This window comes from Cajanus cajan, chromosome 10 (assembly GCF_000230855.2).
Source record: "Cajanus cajan strain Asha chromosome 10, NIPB_CcT2T_4, whole genome shotgun sequence".
NCBI classification, from domain to species: Eukaryota; Viridiplantae; Streptophyta; class Magnoliopsida; order Fabales; family Fabaceae; genus Cajanus; species Cajanus cajan.
The window spans coordinates 603,988-628,502 of NC_138526.1; the positions used below are offsets into that span (position 1 = coordinate 603,988).

General features: G+C 31.4%; 2 protein-coding genes across 6 annotated transcripts; both read right to left on the reverse strand.

Annotated features, from left to right (window-relative positions):
- Positions 1–1,938: 1,938 nt before the first annotated feature.
- GDPD4 (PLC-like phosphodiesterases superfamily protein) lies at positions 1,939–11,314 on the reverse strand. 3 transcript variants are annotated; one of them, XM_020367763.3, is made up of 10 exons: positions 11,173–11,314; positions 8,837–9,038; positions 8,665–8,751; positions 8,442–8,539; positions 8,041–8,101; positions 7,228–7,308; positions 6,937–7,029; positions 4,996–5,085; positions 2,439–2,566; positions 1,939–2,342 (listed from the first exon to the last, which is right to left on the reverse strand). In XM_020367763.3, exons 2-10 carry the CDS (start codon positions 8,975–8,977, stop codon positions 2,174–2,176), a joined length of 948 nt encoding a protein of 315 aa, XP_020223352.1. In that variant the 5' UTR covers positions 8,978–9,038; positions 11,173–11,314; the 3' UTR covers positions 1,939–2,173. The 3 variants fall into 3 exon arrangements, with proteins under 3 accessions (XP_020223352.1, XP_020223353.1, XP_020223354.1); XM_020367764.3 differs by lacking the exon at positions 6,937–7,029; XM_020367765.3 differs by lacking the exon at positions 11,173–11,314 and having other exon boundaries at positions 8,041–8,105; positions 8,665–8,980.
- On the reverse strand, positions 10,888–19,622 carry ATSPS4F (Sucrose-phosphate synthase family protein). Of its 3 annotated transcripts, none has more exons than XM_020368094.3 (14): positions 19,203–19,622; positions 18,259–18,351; positions 17,451–17,680; positions 17,303–17,366; positions 16,941–17,143; positions 16,371–16,851; positions 16,162–16,293; positions 15,365–15,496; positions 15,101–15,277; positions 14,707–14,760; positions 13,944–14,006; positions 12,358–13,200; positions 11,849–11,976; positions 10,888–11,735 (listed from the first exon to the last, which is right to left on the reverse strand). In XM_020368094.3, exons 1-14 carry the CDS (start codon positions 19,428–19,430, stop codon positions 11,459–11,461), a joined length of 3,105 nt encoding a protein of 1,034 aa, XP_020223683.1. In that variant the 5' UTR covers positions 19,431–19,622; the 3' UTR covers positions 10,888–11,458. The 3 variants fall into 3 exon arrangements, with proteins under 3 accessions (XP_020223683.1, XP_020223682.1, XP_029128874.1); XM_020368093.3 differs by having other exon boundaries at positions 17,451–17,689; XM_029273041.2 differs by lacking the exon at positions 14,707–14,760 and having other exon boundaries at positions 17,451–17,689.
- Between the last annotated feature and the right edge of the window lie 4,893 nt (positions 19,623–24,515).

A 24,515-nucleotide genomic window follows, 5' to 3' on the forward strand; every position in this document is an offset into this window, starting at 1 on the left:
GAACTCATAAATTTGTCCTAGGAAAAAAATCTAAAGCAGAATATCTTCATCACATACTCTTTGATGAGGATAATATTGGATTGAATGTGTCATTTCTATTGAATTGCCAGTATATCATGGAAAGAAACGTTATCAAACTCACTTGGATGGGTCTCAATGAACAAGGTACCATCAGTCCATCACCATGTCCATGCCCGGATGTTTCTTAACGGCTAAATGCATCTAAGTATGTCAAGAAATATGTACGTGGATTTTATTTTATTTTTCTTAAATATGTTTTTAGTCCCTTAAATTTAGGGTAAATTTGTTTTTGGTCCCTCAAATTTAAAATTGTTGTTTTTATTCTCTATAATTTCAAAAAATCTTATTTTAGTCTTTATATTCAAATTTTGTTAAAAAATTTATCAAACATTATTGCATAAAACCTATCTATTAATATCTCTATTAGTGAAAATATCACATTAAATCCGATTGATATTGTATAACTGTCTTAATTAGTCATTTTCAGATATGTTATTGGTGACCTAAGAGACTAAAACAAGATTTTTGAAAATTACATGGACTAAAAACAACAGTCTTAAATTTGAGGGACTAAAAACAAATTTATCTTAAATTTGAGGGACTAAAAACATATTTAAGCCTTATTTTTTTATATTAATCTTTACAATTGAATTTTATATTTCTTTATCTTTGTCATAAGTGTGCCATGCCAATTGCCAAATGCATTTTTTCTTCGTTAGGAACCAACACGCAACACGATAATTTTGATGTTAGAACTTGAAACTTCTCTTTAATATTGTTATTCTAATAGTTTCTATTGTTGATAAAAAAATTACAATTTTGATAGTTCCTGCACTTTACGAAAAAAGCTGTCTTTAATAAATTTTAACAAATAATAAAAAGGTCATATATGACAATTACTTTATGATCAAGTATTTTTTAAACTATAATTAATTAATTAATTAATTAAAATTTACATGGTTAAATAAACAAAAAAAAATTCTAATAAAAATGAACGCTTAAAAATTATGTTTTCTTATTGAGAAATATTAATAGTACTTTATTTAATATTTCTTAAAAATAATATTTTTTTAATTTATCATAATTACAATGATTGAAACAAGATTTGAGCTTAAGATCTTATGAATACTACTTTAGTCTCTCTACCACTAAGTCAACTCAAATGGTTTTAATGACACACTTTAATACTTTTATTTCTAACATTATCCATTTTTGGATGAAATTTATTACAAATTATCAAATGTCTATTTTGATGATGTATAATGTTGTTCATACCTTGCTGTTCACCGTGGTTAAATATTTTTATGAGCAAATATGAATAAATTGCCACATGTTCTATGAGAAAGTGATTCCTGCACACTGTTACTTTAAAGATATATCTTATGTTTCAGACCTTCTAAAGAGTTTAAACAACTTGCATGTATTTACCCAACAACATGAAAAACTAAAATTTTTTTTTGTTGAGTTCTGTACTTTAAAATGGTGTTTTTTATATTAAAATGTGTTATTAATTAAAAGATTAAATAATTTGTATTAATTTTACTTTTCTTTATTCAAACTTTATTTTTTTTATTTTTTCATAAATTATTATAACATTGAATACTTTTTAAAAATTCTTGTTGTCTAGTAAAACTTTGTAAATCTATAAAAACCTTTCGAATCTTATAAAATTTAATAAATTTGTATGCTAAAAGTTAAATCTAATAATCTTTTAAAAATCTAAACTTTTTTTTTAATTAAAATATCAATCCAATACATCCCCTAATATTTTATAATGACTCGCTCATTTTTAAATTTTAATTTTTTAAAATTCAAATGTTTTGTTAATTTCGTACCAACTATATATTTCATATTATATTTGATTCATATTTTTTAAAATTTACCATATCACTCTGTTCATGTCGTGTCATATCCATATTTTCAACCTAAAAAACCTTGCAGTTTCATTGACAAATAGCAAATATTTAAGAACATCAAACATCCTAAAGGCAAGAATCAATCCAGGCACTGCATGATATTCTTCCTTTTTTCCCGCTCAATGATAATTTGCAACCAAGAGAAGAATGGAGGTTACAAAAAGGCCTAGTGTTTTAATACACAGAATAGAAGGAATCTCTATGTATAATCAGAGGTTATGTTCTTGAAACAAATTTTAGCGTGGTAATGAATAACCTTCCTCAAGACATTGTGTTCTGATATCTTGCATTAGGCGTTGAAGAGAAGTTGGGTTGCTCGTAACAATAGCATCAACATGTTCAAACAACACGTTTTGCATGGATTCCACATCATCAACTGTCCAGGCATACACCTTTTTGTTCCTCCTATTCACCCACAATGCAAAATATGGTAAGTAGTAAATACGCCACACATTCATACTGTAAGTGCAAGCTGTCAGATACTTTAATAAAGAATACCACCTGTGCAAAACTCTCATAAGCTTTCCATCAATCAATGGATGATAGACACCAACAACCTCCGCACCTTTCATTCTCAACAAATTTGTCCTAGCTCCAGTAGAAGGTTCCCTCATAACAATGTATCCAACCTGCATTATCCCAGACTGAACTGTATCGAAGTTGGAAGTGAACATTAAAAGCATGTAAAATTAACACACGTCTTCGACGCAATTCCAGCCTGCAGCTCCGCCATTTAATTAGGAACAACTAAGGTAAAGACTAGAGTCAGTTAATGTAAATCTTAACCCCACTTCCTTACCGCATTCCAAACAAAACAACCTCCATTTTGTTAACGAAGGTAAAGTCTTCATTTGTACTACCCAATAGGCCCAAATAGGGATGGTAAAAATACTCGCACTCGCGGGTATCTGTAGGTAAAATCCGCTACAGATAATAAATGGATAGGTTAATTGGGTACTCACGGATAATGGGAACGGATAATTTTTTACCCGTTTATAAACGGGACAGGAGCGGGTATGATGATATTCATACTCGCAGATACCCATTTAATAATATTTCTTAAATATCCTAATTATCCTTGTACCACATAATTCTAAAACTACACTCTCTTATCTTTGTGATATGAGACTTTCACTTACTTATGAGATTGATGTATCTTAAGTTATCAATTATCTTGTATTTTTATTATTATTTCAACAAAATTAACGTTAAATACAAGTTCAAAATTAACATTGAATTTTTATTTTTAATATTTCAATGACATCAAATATAAACTTAAAATTATTTGTAATATAATTTTTTTAATTTCTTAAAAAATTTATAAATATTCATGGATATCCGTAGATATTCAAGAAATTCATGGATACCCGTGCGGATATGGGGTGGGTATGGGACCAATTTTCATCCAGCGAGGCGGGGACGGATTTACTATTACCCGCCCCTATAGGGCCCCATTGCCATCCCTAGGGCCCAAATCATTATAACTCCCCTAATAGTTTGGATTGGTCAAGACTGAATTTTGATTTCTGAGCACTTTTTCATGTCATTATATTTCAAAGGTTGAGACAACTAAAGCAGGAACTCTTTTGAAGCATGTAATGCGTGAACTGTTAATAAGCTTTTGGAGGTGCTTAGCTCATGGCTATTTTAGACCGGTGGCTTTAGACAGCCAGGGTTTGCAGAGAAGATGTGCTATACTAGTTCAGTTGTCTGTTTGGTTTTATCTTTTTCACTTCTTTGGTTCATCCAAGGAGGATCCCTATTCTTATCCTCTCCCTTCTCTAATAATATTTCTTCTTTATTCCAAAAAAAAAAAAAAAAAGGTAGCTTCGTATGTATTTTCCATTTTCTGAAAGAATCAAAACTAATATTCTTTTTTGCTGCAGTGCAACTATCACGGTCAGAAAGCCTGGATGACTCTGATGGCTTTGTTTTTCCAATAGACTCAAAATGCATTGTATCATCATTTGGTAGGAAGATTGAATTACCTTGTCACTAGACTAGACATCACATTTGCGGTTAGTGTGGTTAGTCATTTTCTAAATACTTATGATATCCATTGGTAATTCAATCTTCCCAGATCTTTTTAATGGCTCCCCCTACCTGAAAGAAGCTTCACATTGGGATCCACAAGAGTATCACTAGGACGACAATCAAGCATACCGATCTCAATCAAAATGTCCAAAGCATACTTCTATTGGGAAATGACAATGCCCCAGGAGGATTGGGCAACTTCAATTCCCAAGTAGTATTTGAGTGAATCCAAATCTTTCATTTGAAACTGACTATGAAGATGACATTTGAATCTAAAGATACCATCAAAGTCATCATTAGCAATGATAATATCATCAACATAGACGACCAGGTAAATGCATAAGCCAAAGGAAAAGTAAAGGGAAAACACCGAGTGATCAATCTCACCAGAAGTCATGGCAAAAAGGTAAATCTGTTTGGACTATCAGATGACTCTAAAAGTAGTTTTGTAACTTTCATGCATATTCTACAAGGGCGAGTGTTGCTTTCTCAATCTTTAGATATCTAATTTCAGCTATATGTAGTACTCGACTAACAAAGTAGACAAGTCTCTATTCATCTTCCAATTCCTAAACTAACATTGAGCTTATAGTAACTCAAATCTGTCTTTTATCTTTTAGCCTATTTGTCTAATATTATTCAAACAGCTTATCAAGATGTGGATTATACTTTAGTCTTATGATAATTGTATGTTTTATGACTTATATAGCTTGTATAAGCTAGTGGGCCTGGCCTAGCAACTTGGTTATACGTTGATCAACATTGGGCTGATCGACATATGATTGATTGGCCTTAGTTTGGTCCAAAGTACAGCCTAAAGTTGTACACTCTTCTGTTCTTATGCTCCCCTGCACTGTTTAGGAAAATAAATCACATTTTTCCCCTCAACATTTTTTTTATTGAAAATGAAGCCTAAAAAAATAATAAATGAAAAGCTACCATACAACTATACAAGACAGCAAAAGATTTTCATAAGATAGTAACATCAAAAAGACATGCAAACAAAGCTAAATAAACTACTTACTGTAATTTCTGATGAGAGTTTAATAACATCCCTTGCTAAATTGTCACTTTTTGCCCATATGAGGCAGTTGCTGCACTCCGTCTTCTCAACCTAAAACAGATATATTGCATTGACAGATGAAAACTACATGGCTGCAAAAGCAGAAAATATTTTGAAGAAAAACTAGGGACACATGCCACAGCGGTAGAAGAGATATAATGGAGAGAAATGAGAGCTAAAGAAGATAAACATGGAACACTTGCAACTGGGGTTTAGGGTTTAGGGTTGATGTAACAGAGATGTAACAGAGAGCGATTAGTGATAACAGGATTACAGTTGATGGCAAGAGGTTCACCAACATCTGCTAGTTCCCCCAATACCAAAAGGGTGACCCAGTGAACAAAGTTCTCTTCTAGTGGAGTTTGGGGATAGCAAATGTATGGATTGCCCCCATATGCAGAGAGGCTATTTCTAGGATTTAAACTCGTGACAACCACAACACAAGGCTAGTACTATTATGCAAAATTTCACCCTCAGCTCCATCAATAAGACCGTTGTCAGGAACCAAGGTATCAAACAAGAGAAATAGTTGAACTAGAACTTATATTTATCTATAATGAGGAAAATTCTTCTATATATAGTGGAATATGAGAGAAAACAGAAGAAAAGAAATGACTATGGTAGGAGATAATCTCCTTGCAAAATATGAAATTGCAGCTAACCAAGTAAAAAAAGAGAGCAAACACCAAATGATGAGAAAAGCCAGCCTCTCCTCAAAATAACCACCCAAAACCTCTCAAAATAATCCCCCTTCATTTGGTTACCCTTCCTCCATGTATACCCATTTTCTCTCTCCCCCTTCGGACACTGCATAATTCTCGCATGACCCTCCCCACTCTTTTATTGCCAGATAACCAACCATTCAGTTATTTTTCCCTTCTTTTGTAAACATGACTTATGAGCTTAACAATGACCTCATTATTTTCTTTCTTTCTCCATTTACTGTTGGGAACCAAGGGGTTCCAATATTAAAAAGTATAGGCTAAAATAAAGAGAGATTAGTTAGTTCCTGGGAGAATAGCTATTTTGTATTGTTTTAAAAGTGGGCCTATTAATTAATAGATGTTTTGCGGGTAGAGAGAGGGGGCATGAGAAATTGTTGTATGAAAACTGTATTACAGTTGTTTCAAGGGTATTCTTCCCTTGGCAGAGCAATAAACTCTAATTCTATTCTTTATTCTCTCTCTTCTCTTTTTTTTTCCTTCTTTCTCTCTGATACATAGGGAGGACCTACCATTTACTCTCAAGCCATATAGACCCAATAAATTGAAGACTCAAACGATTATAGAAGAGATTAAAGACATGCTAGTGTTGAACAACTAACGGGGAGATTAAAGACATTGGAGTTAGTATCCTAGAGAAAGACAAGGAAGAAGGGAGTAGGCTAGTTTGCTCAATTAATGCATGCTACTTTGCTTTTAATACATGAAACAGTGGGAAGGAAATGTTCAAAGAGGAAGGGAGGAGGAGTCCAACCCATCACAGGGGAGCAACAAAGATTTTCACTTGAATACAAACATAAGGGGGTTTGGTGGTGAGTTTTAAACTTGGTCAATTAAGTTTGTGGTAATGGCCCTTAAGTTCAGGAGGAAAAACTGTATTTTACCCACAAGGATATTGCATTTATAGGAAAGAAGTCTACAACAAATACAATTATACAAGTCTTCAAATTTTAGCATTGAAAAAAGTTAAATTAATATGATCCCGAAAGTCAAAACACTAAAGCCCATATGCACAATAGCAGGGGATTTATTTTATCATGCCATTCATACATCTTTCAGAAGGCTGTCAACTAAAGGGCAAGCTAAAGCTTTTATACAGTAATAGTGCCAGACAGTAAAGAAAACAGGGACTAAAAGCCACCAGTAGATGGACAGTAAGGCACAAATGTATTATACTTACAACAGAGATAACATCTTTGGCAAGCTCTTTCTCATAAAATGGGGGTCCAACCTTAACATCTAGAATTATCTGTCGTACTGAATTTGCAGTCAACTAAGAAAAGTACAGTGGAACCACAGTCAAAAAATACAACATGTAAAGAGATAATTGGCAACAATAACAGATAAAAAATAAAGAATACAATAAAAGAAAGCAAGTATACCAAAATGTGGTGAAAGGGATAGATCTAAAATTATTCAAGAAAATCAAGCAAAGAAAAGAAAGAGCACTTCCTGAATCTTGGGATCATACCATCAGAGCATCTTGGATTGTGAGTATACTTTCATTATTAAACTTCGACGTAGACTGACGTGAAGCACTTAGCTCTCTTATCTACAGAAATAAACTGAACACAATCTTAGTCAATGTTACTCCTTTTTAAAGCCTCAAAGCATTCTTAGTAAGGGCAAAAAGAATAAAAGAACATGATTTTAGAATGTATGTATCAACTAGTTTTAGGGTGAAATGATCATACACAAGTTTTTTTTCTGTAAAAGCAGATCCACAAATCCTGGTGGTGATTGGTGAGGCTAATATAGTACTCAACAGTCTACAACAGTTTTGCATGTTAAATCCTAACCAACATCTAAATAAGAATCACATGCCAGAATTTACAACTAGTTCAGCTGGAGCACCACCAAAATTGCTTGCCAAGAACCAACTATCCCTTGGCTGAATGCACAAGAACAGTTTTATATCTAACACTTAACATGTCCCCCTCATGAAAGACCTCTTTGAACTTCAAGCATGGACAATACAAAGAACTCGTTTGACCCTGTAGACGATGCTGAATGATTAAGATGCCCTCCTTACAACTACATCTGTTTATTTTTCACCATGCCAGTCAGCAACTAGTTTGATTAGTGGTAGGTGACTAAACTCTTACAACGAAAATCTCATATTAATACAGCCATTCATCAATAAAAATGAGCTTGCAACATTGAAAAGTGCAGTAATGCAATTAACTTCAATGCTCAGAAGATAGCAAGACCTTCTAAGAAAACAACACTAGAAACCCCAACAACACGATGAAATTTGCACAAAATGCAAATTTGCTATTCTCACCTCTTTTGAGCTCATGTAACCAACTTTAGAACTAGCATTTCCAGTTAACCGCTGCAAATCCCTGCCTGCATCATGTGAGAATTAATCTCAAGGAGGTTATAACGCTATCTCTACAAGCAATGAGATTTAATCTCATAAAAAAAAACCAGAAAACGGCAAAAACCTAACATCTGAACTTTTCAAACATGATACTACATCCAATTGAGTTAATAAAGGACTTATATCAAGGCGAGCCTAGATAGACAAACAAACCCCAAACACATTTATACTTGCAGAAAAACCACGTTATAAGTATTTTTCACGAAATTCCAGATGAGTTTATTTCGGCACCAAAATTGAGATAGAAAATGATTTTAAGAAATGCTAGTACAGAATTAATGATGTTGAGAAGACAAAAGTACCTGTCATGGAGAGCAAACAGAACTCCGTCTGAAGAACGAGACACATCGATCTCAACGCAGTCGACACGAGACTGAAGAGCGTGGAAATACGACGCCATCTACGAGGAGAGAACAATCCGAAATTGGCAACCATCAGATGAAAAGAAAAAGGAAAAAGAAAGAAAATGAAGAGAAGAATCCGAAATGAGGAAGAAAATGGAAGGAGAGAGAGGGAGAAACGCACGGTGTTGGGAGAAGCCTTGGAGGAATCGCCACCGTGGGCGCAGACGAGAGGAGGAAGGGTGAGCCAACGGCAGCTTTTGTGTTGCATCTGCGGCGGAGATGCATAGGAAAATGAAAGGGCGTAGTTTAGGAAGGAGAGGAACGTAGGGTTTGGATGGAGAGCAGAAGCGAACCTGGTGGAAGCGTCGGAGACGGAAGTGGAAGAAAATGGGAGGCAGAATGGCTAAGATGGCCAGAGAGAGAATGATAAGCTTCCGCGACGCAAGTCTTAGTCTCAACGCTTTTCTTGCCGTTCTTGATCTTGAACTCTGCATTCTTCCTCACTTCTTCCCTCTCTTCCTCCACTTTCGTTTCGGCTCAACAACAACTGGAACACTATTTATAAAAGATTATTTATAGGGATTAATTAAAAGTTTAATTATGGACTAAAATTAATAAAAATACTAAAATAAAAATTACAAAAGTTCGAAAAGTAAAACCATATTTAACTTATATTTATATATCTCATATACATTTTCTCTTAGTCTTCATTTTATGTTTATTTATTTTTCTCATATTTTCTTTTTAAAAAGTAAGTTTAATTAAATGACTACAGAATTTTTTATTATAAACTCTTTTGTACCTTTGATTAAATACTGGAACATTTTTTTTTAGACGGCACATGGTTTTCTTTTATTTATACCAAATTTCAAATATGTGAAAATTAAAAATAAGAAATACATTTGTGTTTATATATAATGTCTGAAATCTTCTCTACGATGAAAAATATTTAATTTTATTAATTAGAAATATGTACGAATAATATTTAATTTATTAAATTAAATATAAAGATATATATATATATATTTATTTATTTATTTATTTTTAATATTTTCACTTTAAATTTTTAGAAATTTAAATTATTTTTCTTTAAATTTACTTGAGATAATTTTTATTTTATTTTAAATTTATATCAAATAAAATATAATTAATATAATTTTGCAATCATTATTTTTTATATTAAAATTTTTATTTTTATATTAATTTATTAAAAAATATTTAATTAATATTTGGATGGATACTTAAATAATACAAATATATTTAATATCAAACAAAAATATGAATGAAACAAATTTCATATTTGGTCGAGTAAAAAATGAAAATACGTAAAATTCAAACTCGGGGAAAAAAAAAAGTGACTCATACATGTTATTTATCCTAAAATTTCAATTACAACTAACATGACTTATTACTCTTGTATGCTTCGTTATTTTAGCTAAATATGTTTCGGCATATTCAACTCGATTGAATATGTTTCCACAATCGATTGGGGCTATATTTTATTTTATATCTTTTAATTTAATATTAAAACAGAAATAATTAATAAAAAAATTTAATTTTAAAATATTTTTAATTTTTGTTTCTTTCTTTTATACTTTTTAAATATTATTAAATTTATTTTTTCTTTACTATTTTTATATATTTTATTTCTTTCTAATATTTTTATTACATAAAATTCAGTTAATTTTACATTATGTTTCACAAAATAAAATATAAAGAAATTTATATATATAAAGAGAAGAGGATACTTCAATAACAAGTTTTGATAAATTTATTTTACTAAATAATTCATTTTATATATTACATATCAACGATCTAATTATTAAATTAAATTTTTTTAATGTATTTATAAATTTTTAAAAAAATTGAAAAATATATATTACTTCATTTCATTAATTTAAATTGACGGATAATCATAAAAATAATTTATACGTTGATTTGAATCTATATAACAAAGTATCATATGATTTTTAAATTTTTTAAAAATTTATAAGCTTATATATGTAAAAAAAAAAAACTTTAAATTTAATAATTGCATCATTGAACTTTAATGTAAAATATGAATTATTGAATAGAGTAAATCTATTAAGAATTTCTCCTTAATAAAGGTATTTAAAAATTACAAATACTTGTTAGATCATCTAGTAAGTTTGGTCCTTAAATCTTAAACTCTTAAGTTTGAATCTTGTGTTTATAAGAGTAGTTAATTTTTAATATTATTTTTTATTATTTAAAAATTAAAAGATAAAATCATTTAAAAATTATGTACACCAAATCAAATTATCGTTTTTATATATGTTATAAATTATAGATTATAGAATAAAATATAGATAATATTAGTGTTTAATATATATGAGTTAATGATTTTCTTTTAATACAAATACAGCAAAGGCACTGATGCTAGTGTTCTATAATGCAGATAGCAAGTGAATTCTCTTGCTAATGATATGTTTTATGGTGTATAATGGTATGTTGTATAATACATTTTGTACTGGCCAAGATAATAACACCTTAGACAGATCAATAGAATATTTGTTCCCTGAAAAGGGGGATTGTTGAGTAAATTTCTAACCATCATACTATATCTATTAAAACACCTTCCTAAACTATGCCACCCTATCTCTCACATATTTTGGTTAACTTACTATCAAATATCTTCAACAAGACATGATCATGATTTATGAAATACCTGTATAAAACAGTATCCCTAGTGACACATACGCCTCTGACTTGCAAGTACTCCATTCCCTTAGAGAGAATTCAGAGACTTTGAAGGGAGAAGAACAACAGCAGAAGGAGGAGCATCACCAAGGTTCAGGTAAGAACACATCTCTAAAATGATATGGAGATGTATTGGTTGTATATTATTGAAGTTGGGGTGTACAACTATACAGTATAGTTTTTTTTTTTTTTTTTTTTCCAGTTGGCTTGTAGTTATTTCTAAGTTCATGGATAATGGCTTTTAGAAGTAGAAATCATGATACTTTGAGATTCTCCAGAATTTCTGAAATATCAGAGTCCTCATAGCTCTTCTCTGCATAGATAATGTTGGGGCTATCTTGGGAGAATACATCCTCTCTTTTGTAACTGTCTTCACTGTGAAGAAGCCTCTCACTGCCATATTCAACCAATCCTTTTAAAACAAGTGTCTTCTGTATGCCAGCCATGAGTTCTTCATAATCCGTATCACCTTTTTCTCCCACAAATACAACTACTTTGGATAGATCAATTCCCCACTTAACTGACAGATACCTAAATTCATACACAACAACAATGTCACAAGGCCATTTATTTTACATCCAGTTTTGTGTACATTTGAAATTCCTACATAAAATGTGTTGGGAAGACTCAATAATGTTCCTGACCTTAGTGCTTGTTTTCTTGAAGAAAATAATGGTATCACATTTAACCTCAATCCTGCATGTGTATAGACCAGGTTACAGCGTAAGCCTCTCATTCGCAGCCTTTGGCGAAGCTCATCAATCTTCCGGATCTGCGATTTGTAATCACAAGTTTTAAGTTACAACATTCAAAAAGGTTAAACTATTCACTTGGTTTCTATAGTTGTCTTTATTTTAGATTTTAGTCCCTATACATATTAAAGTTAAGTTTTGGTCCTTAGCGCTAATACCAGAAGAATTTCTAGTGGTATGAAACCTCTACCAAAACTTTATGGTGGTGACAGGTGATAAATCAGTACAAAAACTCTGTAGGGACTAAAATTTACAATTTTCTCGTATATGGACTAAAACATAAAATAGGGACAAGTATAGAAACCAAGTGAGTAGTTTAGCCTTTAGAAAGTGTTCATTAAAAGGTACCCTTTTCAACAATCAAGACAGATTCAGTTTTCTTAAGAAACAAGTTATCTTACCATGGCTCCTGGTTTCACACTATAGGAGAAGCACCTTGAACTGCAACCACTGGCATACTCTACAATGTCATTCTCCTCTCCATCATCTATTCTAGCAAGCCTGGGTATTGTTGATCTAATATTCTCACCTGGCCATGCATACTCAACATGGGCCTCATAATCAGCATCAGCCATTAAATCTTTCCATGGATAATACATTTCACTTCCACTGTTGCAAACCACAGCATCAAATTCTTCTATGTTTACTTGGAATCTGTTCAATGCTTCAATAGTCTCTTGTAAACTTAAACCAGTTAGCAACACCACACCAACACTGCCTGATCTGATGCCTAGTCGCACAGCTTTCATCACATTTGTGATAATATCCTGAAAGGCCTCAGCTATATTTCCATCATCATCATAACAATCTGCAGCAATTACAACAAGCTTTTGCCTCCTACCAGGAAAGTAACTGACATTAGAATTGCCAGTTGAAGAGACCCTGCACATTATTGCTTCAATAATTTGCTTCTGCCTTGCTGCAGGGTCCATCTCTCCATTCAGCTTGGAGTCTCCTTCTGTGGAGAATCTAAAAGAAATATCTTCTACATCTTTCAGTGAGTCGCTTACAGGTTCTTCAGCCGTTGGTGTAATTTCCAAGCGGGAGGTGGAGCGGCGGTTCTTGCCATGCTCAACATGGGAGAGGTAGTTGCGACAGTGTTCAGGCCAAGAAAAACGATGGATGTTCTTAAGACCATTTTTGCGGCACTCTTGCCAAAGATTTTTGTCTGCAACAAGCTTTAGCAGTGCATCTTCTATGGCTTTCTGATCATGTGGATCAATCAAGAGTCCATTGTTGAGTGCCTGCCATAGTGAGATGTAACACATGATGAAATAACTTCACATGTAAATAAAGTATGGAAAACACTAACTAGTGCCCTCTTAGTGCACTGGTTAAGAAACCAAAAGTAAAAAAGTTTTCATTTAAAAGTACATCTGCCCATTCTCCCGTATAACTTTATTTTAATTTCCAATGGAAACTTCTTACATATTGAATCCTTAACCACTGTCCATAGGGAACTGGTTAGCAGGATCCATAAAGCATATACTTCCTCCATTTTTTTTTTCTTTGACGTTGAAGGTTACGTACAAGAATTAAGAAAATGGTTGATATTTTAGTTTTTCAAAGTATTTATTATTTATTTTTCTGTTATACCCTTTAGGTGGTTGGAAAAGAAATAGATACATTGAAAAATGAATAAACACATTATTCAGTAAACACATTAATTATCAAGGGTAAAAATGAAAAAGAAAATTAATTAGTCATTGATTTTAGAAAAGTGACAATGAAAAAGAACAAAAAAAAATAATGCCAAAACGACTATGAATAAAAGACGGAGGGAGTAATTTATAAAAAAGAGAAATAAAATGTAGCTTGCTAGCTTAGCTAGTCATTGTGAAATAGTAAAGCAGTATGATTAAATAGGAGGATTAAAAACTAAAAAGTGTTGATAATGATAACCCTGATTATAAATTGACTACTTGTCTGAAAATATGAAAGATGTAGCAAGAGAATGTAAAAACAGGACACAGGATTTATAGTATACCTTCAGAATATCTACTGGCCCTCCATTTTTTGTTGCAACTACAGGTAAACCATAAGCTGCTGCCTGTAGTGTGGGAAGTGTTAGATTATTTAATCTAATAATGACTCATGTAATTAAGGAATGATTTTTAATGAAAAGATATCTAATGTAATAGTTGTTAGACTTAAAACATATTAAGAGTCATTGGAGATTATTTTAAAGCTATTAAAATTATTTTCCTCTCTTCTCACTTCATTAAAAGTAATTTTGACATTAAATAAAAAGAATTTGAAAAAGGAGGTTACAGAAGTTAATGTTGGTTTTTTAGAAGCATAACCTCTTTTTCTCTCGAGACTTCTTTTGGTTTTTGACGTATCTTCATAAAACTTGTTTTCATGGAAGAAATTGTAAAAACTTAGAAAATTGTCAAGAATTGATTAAAGAGGTTTAAGAGACCAAGTAAAGAAAATAAGAGAAGGGATAACAACTTATTAGAAATTCTGAATTGCATTATGGATTTGGATATATCTTCTAAACTTTCTCATAGAAATTACATAGAAATAGTAGTGAGAAATATGTTATTTAAGATCTCTAAAGTATAATTTTCTTGTATGATATGAACACTATGAAATTACATGTGATTATAAAATTTACTGACAGGAAGAACAAGGAAACCATGTAATTTTCATATTTTTTTTTATACTGAATTATATTAATCATATTTCATTAGCTGAATGTCACTTATCCTATTAGCTATCTGAAATAGTATCAGCTTGAGGTTTACCTCAATAAGTGTGAGACCAAATGGTTCCACCAGAGCTGGGTTAATAAAAACTCCCTTCAAGAGACAAAACCCCCATGTGTTACTGTTAGCAAATATAATGTTCAAAACAGACGCGGCAGGTAAAAAGTCAGATAAACTGTTAAGACAATAATTAAGACTGATGTAGATTTGATTATTTAACAAATGAATTTAATAGGGTTGAAAACTAAGCTCTATCTATTTTGCATTCAATATTTTATACTTCCATCAATGTAACCTACTTTCTCTGCTTTGTCTATCAAATTAAAAGATTAGATTTATCATCTAATTACTTTGTATAGAGAAAGACAATATTCCACATTTTATCAAAACAATACAAAACCAGGTGTTATCAAACTTTATTCAAAGAATGCACCTTAGTCTTAGCAGCAAGACGATATATCTCTGGAACGTCAGATTGCTTATGATGCTTGGGATAAGCCACTTGACCGTACAAATCATACTTGTCAATGAGTTTAAGCACCATGGTAAGAACAGTAGAGCTGCTATTAGACATTTCTTCTATGTCATCTCTGTTGCCTAGTATGAGGGTCTGCCATAAAAGCAGAAAAATATTGCTTGATCACATGCTTGATCATATGGCAAATGTGCATTTTTCAAATAGCAATGGAAAACTCACCAAGTTAGCTAGTTTCCTTAGGGCCTGGCATTCCCCAAAAGCCTTGAGCAAAGTCATGACATTTTTCTTCGGGTCAGGGCGGGACAAGGCTAGTATTGTTGGTTTGTGAGGATTTGTGAAAAATCTCATTATCTGCTTGACACAACATAACTCATCTATAGATACTTTTAGGTATCAATATTTAAGGGAAAATTTTAGTTCTTCATCCATTAAAGAATCCTTGCATGGTTTTTATTCACAAAAGCATTGGTAAAGAAGTGATTCTTGTATGACCAGTTGATCACAATATGGCTTACATATTTTTTTGTCCTTAAAATATACCTATTTTTCGCTTTTGGTCCCTAAAATATTTATGCTTAACTTTCGGTCTTTGGTTTTAGTTTGTCATGACTTTTTTCAATGTTTTGGATGACATGTCAAACATCTTAGTACTGTTTCAAGTAAATTTAAGTAACTTGATATTTGACATATCATCCAAAACAGTGAAAAAAGCTACAGCAGAAACTTAAACAAAAACAAATTACAAGAACCAAAAGTTAAGCAAAATTATTTTAGGGACTAAAAGTGAAAAACAGGTATATTTTAGGGGCCAAAAAGATATTTACACCTCACAATATTTATAAGTACAAGTTCACAACGAATCAAGATCTTAGTAATCATAATAAACAATGAAGTACACGCTGGAGTCTTTTTAATATTATCTAGAATTTATAGTTGGTTGTGTGTGCATATAAGCAATGTGCTCATGCAATAATTGCTCTAGTGAAAAGATGGAATTGTAGGGAAAATTTTAATACCTCTGACCAAATTGGAGGCAGGTTCCTTTTGCTTTGAGCCCTGTCAGATCCAATGAGTGAGTTCAGGTCCCCCTCCCCTTCCACTGAGTCTTGTGTTGTGACATAGCTGAAGTCCATGCCTGGTGGAATGACCTAATGAAAAGATTCAGCATCTGTGAACATTGTTTGACAAGAAAACAGCAGCAATGAAACAGTGGCATTGTGCATACCACCATCCTTGGCATGTGTCTCCCGAGGCAACTCACTCTGCGCCTTTGCCGGACCCTAAGCTTCCTCTCCAACTTGAGATCAAACCCATCATACAGTCCCCACTGCTCTTCAATCTCCTGCCTTGTGCTAGTGACAACCATTTCAGCAGCATCCACACCTAGCTCCTCAGCCTCAATCCTCCTCATGATCTTGTAGGTTGCATTGATGGCTTCCCTAGAGAGCCTCCCTTGCTTCAGCAACTGCTCAAACTTGTTCCGGCCCAACGAGTGCCCCGTGAGCACCATAGGCACATTCAATGCACCAGACAACTGAGCTGCTACCTCCCCAGCATCAGCATAGTGACCATGGATAACATAAGGCCAGGTTGGCTTCCCACCATTCACTTGCTCACCTAAAACTCTTGCCATGTTAACAATGTGACTGAGAGCACCATCCACAAATTCAGGTAAGTGAGGCCAAAGTGATTCTTTTGGTATATACCTGCAAGAATATGAATGTGTACTTGTAATCATATTCCATTTTATGACCTTACCAGTTACCCCAAATGGAAACTCATGTGTTGTAATTACTTGTCACGAGGTCCACATGGAAGACGAATGATGTATGCTCCCCCACAGTCACTGCCATCAGAGGGGCATGACAACATCTCAATAGGCTCTCCATAGCTAGAGTCTACTTCTCCTGGTGAAGCTATTTGTCTAGTCAATAGATCAACACGGTAAATTCCTTTTGTGTTGGCCAGAGCACGAGCTAGTTCTACAACGTATTTCACCTGAAATTGAAGCAATATTTTATGAGGTTAATACAGTATAATAGATCTGTCATGGCCAGTGTCCAGTGTCCAGTGAGAGCACAATGCTCCTGTGTCACAATTTGCCAATATGTGTAGAGAATAACTTAATTAAAATGTACTTATATTGTAAACAAGTACCTGACCACCAGTGTCAGAATCCCTTCCAAGTTCCATATTTTCTCCTCGTACCAAACCATGAATACTACAGTGACAACATTAAAACTGTGAAAATAATAAATATCTTTAAAGGAACGACAAGGTGACATGATGATATTAGGTACGGTACCTAATTAGGACAATGTAGAGGTTCCTAGAGTTATGATCCTCCGACCAAAGTTGCATTTCAGAACTGATTCTGGACATATTATCCTTGACAGACTCTGAAGCATTGGCATTAGCATCTCCTTTTTCTTTCTCACCTTCAGAGAGCTCAGAAAGGTCATTTGCAGCATCGTTTCGCCCTTGTTCACGATCAAGACGCCTTCTAGCAAGCCTTTGAGCATCATCCCATGCAATCTGCAACAACTAATGTTTATTTCCATGGATTTACTATTTCGCGACATTATATAATTGCATACTAAATTTATCTAATGAAAAAAATGAATGATCAATATTGCACGTCACAGTCAGTCCCCATATTTTATAGAGACAAAATGGTAAATATGAACTTTTATATATATAAATATTTTGAAAGATAAATGTTTGCTTCTAGTAGTTTCACTCTTGTGCATCGAGACATGACAAAAACCAAAGGAGTTTTGCTCAGTTAAGTGTGTGAGTGTTGTAACTTCTTAGTACCAAGTTTGATTCATTCCTACTAATTTTTTCAAGAATAAATATTAGTTTTCCTTCTCTAAACATATAAAATTTAATTTAGATACAGTATTATAATTGTGTTACTAAGATACAGCTCTGATTAATGTTAATTAAAAAATAGTAGCAAAATCATTTATATATGAAATGTAGCATTGCAATGCAAAACCAAAAAGAAAACATAAATGAAGTTGAGAATCTATGTCTGAAGGAGGCAACAAGTATAATTGAGTGATCAGGAGTTAAGGGAGAGAAGTTATTGGAAGTACAGTCATACTAACCTGTTTCTTTTTGCGAGTCAGATGCCATATGCGCCAGCACATATTCTCCAATCTGTTACTACGATCTCGGCTACTATTCCTTGTAGCTGTTACCTAAATTTCCGATTAAAGTATACATTGAATAAAAAATTTTGACACTAAGAACTAATTTGTTTTTATGAGAAAAAGTTTAAAAACTAAATGAGAAATTCAGCAAAAGTTTATGAATTAAAATTAAGAAAAAAAATTATTCATGGATTAAAAGAAATTAACAAAATGTATATTTTTAACCGATTAGAAATTATTGTTGTTATTATGAATTTTAAAGAAATTAATGTAAAAATTAACAAATTTATGATACATGTTAATTTATTTTAAAAGAAAAACATATAAAAAGATATTTACTTCTAAGATGATATTAACTTGAAGAGAAAAAAAAAACTAAATTATATATATATTAAAGTTATTAGTTAAATGATTTAATGATAAGCACATTGAGTGAACATCATCTAGTTGCTATCTCCCACCAGATGTATTCAGAAGCTACAAATTCCCCCTTTCTGTAAAAGTGGTCCCAATCTAAACGTAAATATTCTTCTTTATTTTAATATAAAACATCCAAAATTTGTGCCACAGTGAATTCGGATTTATAATTCATCATCAACCTTTCCTTTATATATTTCATTTAAAAAAATAAATATATTGCTGCATGATCCTTCTTTCACCCAATGACTCAGTAACCTAATAACAAAATGATCCAAAATAGTATTTGAGAAAGAGCAGTAACACATTTACACACTCTTCATGGAATCACTGGTGAATTTAAAATTTTGTTAATGAATTTTAATTAATCATAAGGATAAAATATGCTGGAGATTGAAAAGGAAATTAAATTAAGGCAAGAGAAAAAGTAATTAGTGTAGCATTACTTTAATGAAAATTGAGTGAGTAAAGATAGAGAGAACCTTAACCCAAGTCCTGTAAAGGTCATGTTCATCAAAGCTATTGACAACTTCTTGAACGAAGTACTTGGTGGTGGGATTAAACAACTTTTCTTCCTTCTCATATTTTTGTTGCTCTTCAAACTTTGCAATATTGTTCTTTAGCTTCCCATCATTTTTCTTCCTTACACTGCTTCCCACGTCCAATATGGCCTCCAAATAACCATTCAGCCATTCGTTCACAGCAGCCATATATGTTTCTCAATCAATCTCCCAACACCCTTTTGAACATGAAACTCTGTAGCCACGTGAGAGTCACATGCAGCTTCGATGACATCTTTGTATCAGTTTGCATATGCTTTATAACTCATCAATATTGCTGAATGCATAGATATTAGATAGATAGAAGAAACTGTGATTTCAGTTGTTCAGAGATATTAGATATATAGCAGTCTCTTTATATAGTTTAAAAATCTTGAAAGGGAATATAATTTATATTTTTTAAAGCTTGTGAGAATATAAGAAATGGGTGGCTTTGATTTGATTCTCTATATAATATCTCGTATTCCTTGCTTGAAAAAAAGTAAATTATTTGAACCAAATATCCGTATTCTTTTGTTATATTCTCCATTTGCCTTCATTATTTATTCAATTACCTACTTGAAGGATATATAACTAATCAGTGCGTATATATTGAATGATATATGTTTAATTTAACATTGAGAAATTGATATTTGAGTTGATGTAATTTTAGTATTAGATGAAAACTTAGCTTTCTTACTAACTTACTTTTTTAAATATATAAATCTGAGTTATATAGTATTATCGAAAAGTCTGGCATCCCTAACCTTCGTTATGGAGAGTCTCATTTTGCCAACTTATTAATTACTTAAAAGGTGCAGGAATCCAACAGGTATACCTAATTAAAGGTGTCCATGCATGATAAAGCATTTTTTTTTCTTTTGGTTTTTTGACTGAAAAGCTTTTTTTTTTTTTTTCTAAGACATCTTTTACAGTGATGAAAAAAATTCCTCTATAAAGGTTTATAATTTAATATCAGACCAATATACGTAATACCATACCAATTATTTTTTTACAGGAATATAGTAATATCTTACTTACATTCAATTGATTGAGTTCTTTCAATACCTAATATTCACGTGTTTGTCGCAAAGGTGTGAAATTTAAGCGCACAATTATTAATTATTTTTCTTTAAATAATTAGATGCGATATAATTTAATTCTTTAGTCTCAAACATAAGGATTTTTTTTAATATATAGGATAATTTAAAATAAAAAGGCACACCTAATTAATTTCACTCCTGTTTAATAATAGTATCTCTAAAATATTTTTTTATTTAGTTAAAATTTTATTTTTAATTATTCTTTTTTATTTATGATATTAAGTTTTAATGAAAGACAATTTAGAAAGAAAAACGTTTATTGTTTAATTGAGATATTTAGTCTTCTCAATGTTTTTTTAGATATTTAGTAAAATTCAATATTGTCAACTAATTTTTTTAATTAGTATGTACCGAGAATATGCCTAAATATCTTTAGGAGAATATATTTAATTTTTATAGGAGAATAAATTAGTATGAATTGATTATTTTTTATTTATATTTGAGTTCGAAGAAATATTTCAAAAAGGGAGAAAAGTTATGATGGTAGAAGAATAACGAAGATATTCGACAAGAAAAATGATCAAATTTGACTTGCATGGGCATTGCTATGGCCTGTCTTTTTTACTTTTGTTTTAACGATGTGTCCAAACATTTAGATTTTGCTACTACGAGACCATGTGAACGAAGCATCATATTGATAACTTAAAATATTGAAGATGGCATTCAAATGGCGACTTGCATAGGCAGGATAACAAGAATCTAATAATGAAAAAGAGAAGATAAAGTGAGAAAAGGGATCAATGGAAAGAGAAACAAAAACCAAAGGTGGTGGAAAAGAGATGTATCGTATGGACATGAAATGTGTGCAAGTTACGTCAAAAGATGGGAGATAGGTATTAAGTGGGCAAGCATGAATTAAAGATATATGGAGCTGAATATCGAGAAAGGGAATAGCCCCTCAAAGAATATTTCAAGGAATATCCAAATGTTGGTGTTTGTTACATGAGGTTGTATACGTCCAAAATGACAATATTGGGACCAATAATTTGATGACTAGTGGATTAAAACCGTCATGTCACTCTTATGTTTAGGAATGGAAATGGGCCCATGGAGACGGGTAATAGTAAACTCGCTCCCGCCTCGCTGAATGAAAATTGGTCACATACCCAACCCATATTCATGCGGGTATCCATTAAGTGGGTATCCATGAATTTCTTGAATATCCACAGATAAATTTTTTAAGAAATTAAAAAAAATATTACAAATAATTTTAAGTTTATATTTAATGTCATTGAAATATTAAAAATAAAAATTTAATGTTAATTTTGAATTTGTATTTAACGTTAATTTTGTTAAAATAATAATAAAAATGTAATATAATCAATAACTTAAAATACATCAATATGACAAGTAAGTTAAAGTCTCATTACAAAGTTACAATAATTCAATCTCATAATTCCAAACGAAAGCAAACAACTTAAATTACATAAATCTTATTAGCTCAATCAAAGCTAGAAAATTAATCAAATTACATCTAACATAATTCTATAACATGCTTAACACATATTAGTAACTTCATCAACCTCACTTTTGTAAGAAAATAAGATGAGAAAGTGTAGTTTTAGGGCTATGTGGTATAAGGATAATTAAGATATTTAAGAAATAATATTAAACGGGTATCCGCGGGTATGAATATCATTATACCCGCCCCCGCCCCATTTATAAACGGGTAAAAAATATCCGTCCCCATTATCCGCGGGTACCCAATTAGCCTATCCATTTATTACTCGTAGCGAATTTTATCCGCAGGTACCCGCGGGTGCGAGTATTTTTGTCATCCCTACTTATGTTTGGTATTTTTAATTTGTTTAAAATTGTAAAAATAGTATTTTTAAAATTCTAAATTTTTAATTAGCACTATTATATACTATTTTACATCCTACATTTTTATATCAATTGTGTAATGATTGGTGTATAAAGTAAGATAGTGACAAATTTTTTATTTGAAAACAATTATTTTAAATAGATTATAAAATAACTTATGTAAAAAAAAAACTTCTCTTACATCGGTTATAATCAAAATCAATGTAGTCTATGTAGTAAGTGGTACTTGGATTTTGGTTTCCTCCATTCTCTTTTAAGATTTGAATGTGTTGGGGTTGTTGTTTTTATTTTTTATTAGGTTAGGGGTAGAGGAAACAAGTTACATAAGAGGTGTGGATTAAAGGATGCATAATGCAAAGTTGACGATGTGGGTGTGGAGGAATTGTAGAGTTGCAAATGTTATATTTATATATTTATTTATATAATTATTCTCTATTTTATTATTATTATGGATTAACATTAATAAATAAATTATATTTATATGTTAATATTAATTATATTGCACATTATTATTATTATTATTATTATTATTAATCTATGGGTAATATATATTGGGCTTTTGATGAATGGTCTGTGATGGGTTGGACTATTCAGTAGTCCGTTGAGAGGTCCCTAGTCTCTACTGGTAAGGATATAGAACTGGTATCCCATTAGTCAGTTTATATGATGAAATACATTTTGTCTTCTACCTTTTCATCTCCTACCAGGAAGAGAGCAGTCTTCTCTCACGTTGTTCAAGATCGACAAGAATGAATTTTTTATTAATTCTGGGTACACAATTATTTCTAATCCTTACTCAGACATACTATAATATTGTATCTTATATTGTTCATTATTTGAGTTATCACTATGAATTTCTTTCAATTGGTATCAGAGCTATTAAGATACAAATTATGGTTGTTCTAGGTTATAGAATCAGTATCCTATGTATGAATTATTCACAAATTGTATATAAAAATTAGAAATTTTTATTGTAGGATATTTATCCTAATGTGTAAATATTGTATAGGTATTGCAAATGTCATTTATCAGATTCAATTTTGATTTTGAATAATAGAAAAAAAATTTCTTCTTTGTTCGAAAAATGACAACTCAGATTATATTCATCAATTGAACAAATTGTCAAAGGGGTTTTCTTTCTACATGTATTTTAAACCTTGTGCAATTTTTTTTCTGAGCTTGTTCTATTCAGTGAGCAATTTAGATTTATTTTTCCTCATTTTTCGATGATTAGTCATTGCAATTGATTGGGGACTTTTATTTATCTCTGGATGTTGAATAAATTTGCACATTTTGAGAAAGAATTGATTAAAAAAAATATGAAAAATTTTTCGTCTCTTTTTGTCGCGGATATCTTCAAAACGCCAATTTCTTAGATTTGAAATTGTTTTCTTTGAATCGATTATTCCCAAAATTGATAGGGGGTTTTGGATTGCCGTGAAGGGACAATCATTTGGTCAGAAAATCGTAGTTTGTCGTTGCTTGTAATGGTGGTTTTGCACCGAATTTTTGTTATAGGTCGAACGACCCGTTTTCTATTTTTCGAGTGAGGGAGAAGATGAACAATAACGCGCGTGCCTATCCACTCGTAGAGCCAGGCACGTCAGACCCCTATTTTGATCAAAAAATTTATATTTTTATTTTAAATTTAAATAATTAATTTTCTGATTATTGGGTATATTTTTTACCTATAACTATTTTTTTTAATTATTCCAAGAATAAAACTTAATTTGAACTTAATTTTAAATATTGTACTCTTGGGATTTGGGTTTGAAATTTTTTTTAGATATGTTTCTTGTTATCTTAGTGACATGTTAGTATGTTATACTCTCCTTGGTAGTATATATATACTTGAGTTAAAAAAAATGACCCTTATTTGTATTAATAGTTCTTTTTTTTGTACTTATTTCATATGATGTTCATGCATAATATAATTTTATTATATTTTGTTAAGCATGATTAATATAATTTTATATGATTGTGAGCTCACCTATCATGGGTACAATTATATGAAATTTGTGTGAATGAAATAATTTAATTATTTCTCTAATTAATTTTATATTACATTAATGATAATTATGCCCTATCGGTATTTTGTTGTTAATGTATTTTGGTATTATGATACAATTTTTTTCTTAATTTTATCTTATGTCAATTATTTGTCAAGTACCCTATCGGTATTAGATTTTTTTTTTGCATAAGGTGTGCATTGTATTTTGTATTTCTTATTTATTATGGTTCGAGACCCTTAAGCGGGATCATAATGAATGAGAATTTTTTATATTATAGGCATGTTTGACTGTGTATTTAGAAACATTCAATTTTTTAT

Excerpts from the sequence above, each read along its gene's own strand:
- GDPD4 (XM_020367763.3), bottom strand. The coding sequence starts at position 8,977 with ATGCAGAGTTCAAGATCAAGAACGGCAAGAAAAGCGTTGAGACTAAGA. Across the intron at positions 7,309-8,040 it reads GTTACATGAGCTCAAAAGAG|ATAAGAGAGCTAAGTGCTTC; the intron begins GTGAGAATAGCA and ends TTATTTCTGTAG. Across the intron at positions 2,567-4,995 it reads AACTCTCATCAGAAATTACA|GTTGGATACATTGTTATGAG; the intron begins GTAAGTAGTTTA and ends GGGATAATGCAG.
- ATSPS4F (XM_020368093.3), bottom strand. The coding sequence starts at position 19,430 with ATGGCTGCTGTGAACGAATGGCTGAATGGTTATTTGGAGGCCATATTG. Across the intron at positions 16,852-16,940 it reads CCATGTGGACCTCGTGACAA|GTATATACCAAAAGAATCAC; the intron begins GTAATTACAACA and ends ATATTCTTGCAG. Across the intron at positions 15,278-15,364 it reads TAAGGAAACTAGCTAACTTG|ACCCTCATACTAGGCAACAG; the intron begins GTGAGTTTTCCA and ends CTTTTATGGCAG.